Below are 6,358 nucleotides of genomic sequence, written 5' to 3'. Positions count from 1 at the left end.
CAACAAGCTCCTGGTATCCATCATAGCAAGAACAGTACAAGCGCTGCCCAGCTAAAAAAGGTCGTCACATGACAGAAGAGACCCTTTAGTTAAAGGGGTACTCCAGTGGAAAGCATTTTTTTTTATTTATTTTTTTATGAACTGGTGCCAGATTTGTAAATTACTTTTATTCAAAAATCTTAATCCTTCCAGTACTTATTAGCAGCTGTATACTACAGAGGAAATTCTTTTCTTTTGGGATTTCTTTTCTGTCTGACCACAGTGCTCTCTGCTGACACCTCTGTCCGTGTCAGGAACTGTCCAGAGCAGGAGAGGCTTGTTATTGGGATTTGCTCCTGCTCTGGACAGTTCCTGACACGGACAGAGGTGTCAGCAGAGAGCACTGTGGTCAGACAGAAAAGAAATTCAAAAAGAAAAGAATGTCCTCGGTAGTATACAGCAGCTGATAAGTACTGGAAGGATTAAGATTTTTTTTTTTAATAGAAGTAGTTTACAAAACTGTTTAACCTTCTGGCACCAGTGGATTTTTCTCCGGAGTACCCCTTTAAGGGCCACAGTGTGACTTTTTGCAGCGCTACTTTTTGACGTCCACAAGACTGCAGACAGCACAATGTATTGCACTGGCCCGTTGCCCTGTACTTCCTGGGCATACGAAGTGTACCAATCAGGCAGGTGCAGGGCAGTGATGAAGCTGACAGAGTACAAAGCTGACAGAGTACAATGTCTGCGCAGTATTAGGCAATGGTGCCTGTAGGAGGCGGCTGGTAGCAAAAAAGATTGGCCAGGGGGTGTCAGCCAAGCCTGGAGAAGAAAGGATGGAGTCCAGAATGACTGATCCCAACACTGGCACTGCCCACATGACTCTTCAATGGGAACTAATATACAGTAAGTCAGTGTTTCCCAATTGGGGTGCCTCTAGCGGTTGCAAAACTACAAATCCCAGCATGCCCAGACAGCCAACGGCTGTCTGGGCATACTGGGAGTTGTAGTTTTGCAACCGCTGGGGGAACTCTGGCTGGGAAACACTGCAGTATGTACTAAACGTAGGTCATAAATTACAGCATTAAAACCAAAAATGGGCCTACGAAGCTTCTTTAAATTCTAGCACTTTAATAATGTCCCAATGGCCTTAAAGGGGCACTCCAGTGGAAAACTTTATTTATTTTTTTAATCATATGGTGCCAGAAAGTCAAACAGATTAGTAAATTACTTCTATTAAAACATATTAATCCTTCCAGTACTTATTAGCGACTGTATACTATAGAGGAAATTCTTTTCTTTTGGGATTTCTTTTCTGTTTGACCACAGTGCTCTCTGCTGACACCTCTGTCCATCTCAGGAACTGTCCAGAGCAGGAGTGATTTGCTATGGGGATTTTCTCCTGCTCTGGACAGTCCCTGACACGGACAGAGGTGTCAGCAGAGAGCACTGTGGTCAGACAGAAAAGAAATCCCAAAAAAGAAAAGAACTTCCTGTGGAGCATACAGCAGCTGATAAGTACTGGAAGGATTAAGATTTTCTTTTTTTTTTAGAAGTAATTTACAAATCTGTTCAACTTTCTGGCACCAGTTGATTTAAAAAAATATATATATTAAAAAAAAATTAAAAAAGAAAAAAAGTTTTCCACCGGAGTACCCCTTTAACAGTGTTTGTCCAAATGGCTGGACGCATCGACAAATGGAAGGAATAGAAAACATAGCTGGCATGGTGCTCGGACCAGTAGGTTGTTGAAATAAGCAAATGGTGGCATTTCCAGCTGAAGAAGAAAATCATCTAATGCTTATGGAATATCTACATTATAACTACATAAACCTTAAAAGTTCTAAATTTTAAAGCCTTTTTCTGGGTCTTCTGTATTGATGGGCTTCCCTTAGGACAAGGCATCAACATCTGATTGAAGGGGAGGTCTAGCACACGGCCCCTTACGGATCAGCTCTTCAATGGGAGCTAAGCTGCAGTAACCTACTCTGGTTAAAGGGGTACTCCGGTGGAAAACTTTATTTTTTTTTTTTTTAAATGAACTGGTGCCAGAAAGTTAAACAGATTTGTAAATTACTTCTATTAAAAAAAAAATCTTAATCCTTTCAGTACTTTTTAGCAGCTGTATACTAGAGAGGAAATTCTTTGCTTTTTGAATTTCTTTTTTGTCTTGTCCACAGTGCTCTCTGCTGACACCTCTGTCCGTGTCAGGAACGGTCCAGAGCAGCCTAGGTTTGCTATGGGGATTTTCCTCCATAGTTCCTGATACGGGCATCAGGTGTCAGCAGAGAGCACTGTGGACAAGACAAAAAAGAAGTTAAAAAAGAAAAGAATTTCCTCTGCAGCATACAGCTGCTAAAAAGTACTGAAAGGATTAAGATTTTTTTTAATAGAAGTCATTTACACATCTTTTTAACTTTCTTTCACCAATTCATTAAAAAAAAAAAAATTAATAAAAAAGTGTTTTCCACCAGAGTATCCCTGTAATGCAAAATGTGCAGCGCTGTCATTAGAGATGAGCGAACTTACAGTAAATTCGATTTGTCACGAATTTCTCGGCTCGGCAGTTGATGACTTTTCCTGCATAAATTAGTTCAGCTTTCAGGTGCTCCCATGGGCTGGAAAAGGTGGATATAGTCCTAGGAGACTCTTTCCTAGGAATGTATCCACCTTTTCCAGCCCACCGGAGCACCTGAAAGCTGAACTAATTTATGCAGGATAAGTCATTAACTGTCGAGCCGAGAAGTTTGTGACGAATCGAATTTACTGTAAGTTCGCTCATCTCTAGCTGTCATCTTCCTACTCTGTGCATGTAGATGCAGCGGATCTGGTGATCAGCTGATCGTCGGGTTACAGAGCATCGGTGAGCATGGTGAGCATAGCCCGTCAATCACAAAGTACCATCTTGTAGCTGGCAGTGTTCCAAGTGCCATAGAACTAGTGATGTAACCGCCCCCCCAAAAAAAACCCTCCACATTTTAGGAATTCTTCCCCCGGTTGCATAAGTCATTGTTCAGAAATAAATAAACCACGGCCAGTATTAGCGGCATAGAAGACAGATAGAGCCTCTAGTGCGGGGTTTCCCAACCAGGGTGCCTCCAGCTGTTGCAAAACTACAACTCCCAGCATGCCCGGACAGCCTTTGGCTGTCCGGGTATGCTGGGAGTTGTAGTTTTGCAACAGCTGGAGGCACCCTGGTTGGGAAACACCGCTCTAGTGCAATGTGATTGCTTCCAGCAGTCTTGCCTTGCGTCTGCTCTGGGAACCTCAGCAACAGGCACTTTCAATGGAATAAAATGGCGCTGTCCCAACACCAACCCTTCTATCATTTCTTACTGTAAATCTGCAAAAAAAACAAAACAGAACATCGGCTGCTGGAAAACACGTCTGGTAACAATTATATTGTCCATTAATACCTTTAAGTGACCAGTGGCAGAATTGCACCAAGGTATCACTAGCAGTCGGGAGTCACCAGTCGCGGGCAGCATTTCGTTCGTGCGGACAAGTGTTTTTTTTTTTGTTTTTTTTAACCTTTCTCAGACTTAATACAGGCCAAGTTTCAGTGCAACAAAGCAACAAGAAGAGTTAGAATGAATAAATATCCGTAGCCTCGCGTAGGCTGCCGTCGAGGTCTCCTCCCTCCAAAATAGCGAGGCCATCAACGCTCTGCGACGCGCTACTCCCCCCCCCCCCCCCCCCCACCACCATCTGTCGGAAGGGCGATGGTGAATACGGAGTAAAGTCAATAGGTCTTCGTTTGCATTGTTTCTTTGCTACGAATAGGAAGACGTCTGTTTTCGGAAAGTCAAGTGCCAGGTGGACGCGCGGAGCTTACGCATCAACTCTTATCTTGCATAACTGGTCCGTTCTTCTCTCCAAGCCTCTGAGGAGAAAGAAAACGTAACGTCTAATATATTCGGTGCGGTGGGAGTTTATTATTCGGCACAACTGATACTCAAATAAGTTCTCGGGCTGTGTGGGATATTGCAGCCGTTCTATAGGAGTGAATGGAGCCAAGTTGTAATACCACACGCAACCTGAGGATGGGTGTGATGCTGTTTTTGGAAGAAATTAGCTCTGATTTCCTATTCCTGGATAACCCCTTTTAAAGGGGTAATCCAGGAAAAAACTTTTTTTTATATATCAACTTACTCCAGAAAGTTAAACAAATTTGTAAATTACGTCTATTAATTTTTTTAATCCTTTCAGTACTTATGAGCTGCTGAAGTTGAGTTGTTCTTTTCTGTCTAAGTGCTCTCTGATGACACCTGTCTCGGGAACTGTCCAGAGTAGAAGCAAATTCCCATAGCAAACCTATTCTGCTCTGTGCAGTTCCTGAGACAAGCACTGTTGTCAGACAGAAAAGGACAACTCAACTTCAGCAGCTCATAAGTACTGAAAGGATTAAGATTTTTTAATAGAAGTCCTTTACAAATCTGTTTAACTTTCTGGAGCCAGTTGATCAAAAAAAAAAAAAAGTTTTTTCCTGGAATACCCCTTTTAAAGGGGTACTCCCCTGGAAAACATTTTTTTTTTTTAAATCAACTGGTGCCAGAAAGTTAAACAGATTTGTAAATTACTTTTATTTAAAAATCTTAACCCTTCCAGTACTTATCAGCTGCTGTATGCTCCAGAGGAAGTTCTTTTCTTTTCAAATTTATTTTCTGTCTGACCACAGTGCTCTCTGCTGACACCTCTGTCCATTTTAGGAACTGTCCAGAGCAGGAGAGGTTTGCTATGGGGATTTGCTCCTGCTCCGGACAGTTCCTGACATGGACAGAGGTGTCATCAGAGAGCTGGCTCCAGAAAGTTATCAACTGGCTCCAGAAAGTTAAACAGATTTGTAAATGACTTTTATTAAAAAATCTTAATCCTTTCAATAATTATCAACTGCTGAAGTTGAGTTGTTGTTTTCTGTCTGGCAACAGTTATCTCTGCTTGTCTCGGGAACTGTACAGAGTAGAAGAGGTTTGCTATGGGGATTTGCTTCTAAACTGGGCGGTTCCCGAGACACGTGTGATCAGAGAGCACAAAGACAGAAAAGAACAACTCAACTTCAGCAGCTGATAAGTACTGAAAGGATTAAGATTTTTTTAATAGAAGTGATTTACAAATCTGTTTAACTTTCTGGAGCCAGTTGATATATCTATCTATCTATATATATATATATATATAACCCCTTTAAGTGTTAAACTTGGGACTAGAGTTTTCCTGTAAAAGTTCATTAGAGAAACATCTACAAAGACCAGTGTTAGGTTGGGTTGACATGGGTAAAAACGTGCAGAATGTTTGCCCAGAAAACACGGGCAGACATTTTGATTAATCTGGTGCAGTGTTTCCTAACCAGGGTACCACCATCTGTTGCAAAACTACAACTCCCAGCATGCCCAGACAGCCTTCAGCTGTCTGGGCATGCTGGGAGTTGTAGTTTTGCAACAGCTGGAGGCACCATGGTTGGGACACACTGATCTGGCGGATGCTCATAGACGGCAATGCATTTCTGAGTGAGCGGAAACCGCAGAACGCCAGAATCAGGATTTCCGCGGCAGAAACAGGTCGCAGAAATTCTGCCCTTGTGCGCAGTCTGCAGCAGAATCCTATTAAAAAATGAACGTCCGTGTGGAATATTCCGGCAGAATATGTTAAGGTAATGTCAGGTTGTGTTTGGTATTACAGCTAAGCTCCATTCACTTCAATGGAACTGAGCTGCAATACCACACACAACCTGAGGACAATAGTGGTGCTGGTTTTTTTGAAGAGAGTAGCTATGGGTGTCTGGTTTATGTTCAATAATACATCTATTTTTTCCGGACTAAAGGTGGAGTATGTTCTCTGAGGATACAGACAACTCTATGAATGTAGGACACAGCCAAGTATGCTTTACCATAACCCCCTGAAAGGACAAATGGGAAGGACAGCATCCCACAAGATGATAAAATACAGCAGCTTTCTTCCATAAACAGCACAACCCCCCCCAAACCTGATTGCAGCTCAGCTCCACTGAAGTGAATTTGACTATGCTGAAATACCACACACAACCTGTGGATAGGCGTGGCACTGTTTTTGGTCGATAGCAGCCTAGTTTCACTAGTCATGTACGGCCCCTTTAACACCTATCCTGTGCATTTGATTGTGAGAAGAGATGAGCGAACTTACAGTAAATTCGATTCGTCACGAACTTCTCGGCTCGGCAGTTGATGACTTTTCCTGCGTAAATTAGTTCAGCTTTCAGGTGCTCCGGTGGGCTGGAAAAGGTGGATACAGTCCTAGGAAAGAGTCTCCTAGGACTGTACCCACCTTTTCCAGCCCACCGGAGCACCAGAAAGCTGAACTAATTTATGCAGGAAAAGTCATCAACTGCCAAGCCGAGAAGTTCGTG

General features: G+C 42.6%; 1 protein-coding gene across 9 annotated transcripts in view; it reads right to left on the bottom strand.

Annotated features, from left to right (window-relative positions):
- Window positions 1-3,161: 3,161 nt before the first annotated feature.
- MLLT10 (MLLT10 histone lysine methyltransferase DOT1L cofactor) overlaps window positions 3,162-6,358 on the bottom strand; it is a 258,622-nt gene continuing 255,425 nt past the window's right edge. For 8 of the 9 annotated variants that reach the window (XM_056519264.1, XM_056519263.1, XM_056519266.1 and 5 more), the window contains one exon: window positions 3,162-3,862. In XM_056519264.1, the coding sequence (XP_056375239.1) occupies window positions 3,818-3,862 (45 nt within the window). In that variant the 3' untranslated portion in view covers window positions 3,162-3,817. The remainder of the gene's footprint in view (window positions 3,863-6,358) is intronic. The other variant, XR_008843863.1, reaches the window with a different exon arrangement.

The sequence above is a fragment of the Hyla sarda genome, chromosome 5 (genome assembly GCF_029499605.1).
Source record: "Hyla sarda isolate aHylSar1 chromosome 5, aHylSar1.hap1, whole genome shotgun sequence".
NCBI classification, from domain to species: domain Eukaryota; kingdom Metazoa; phylum Chordata; class Amphibia; order Anura; family Hylidae; genus Hyla; species Hyla sarda.
The sequence above is the reverse complement of the archived record's forward strand: the minus strand, read 5'-3'. Positions and strand labels throughout refer to the sequence as shown.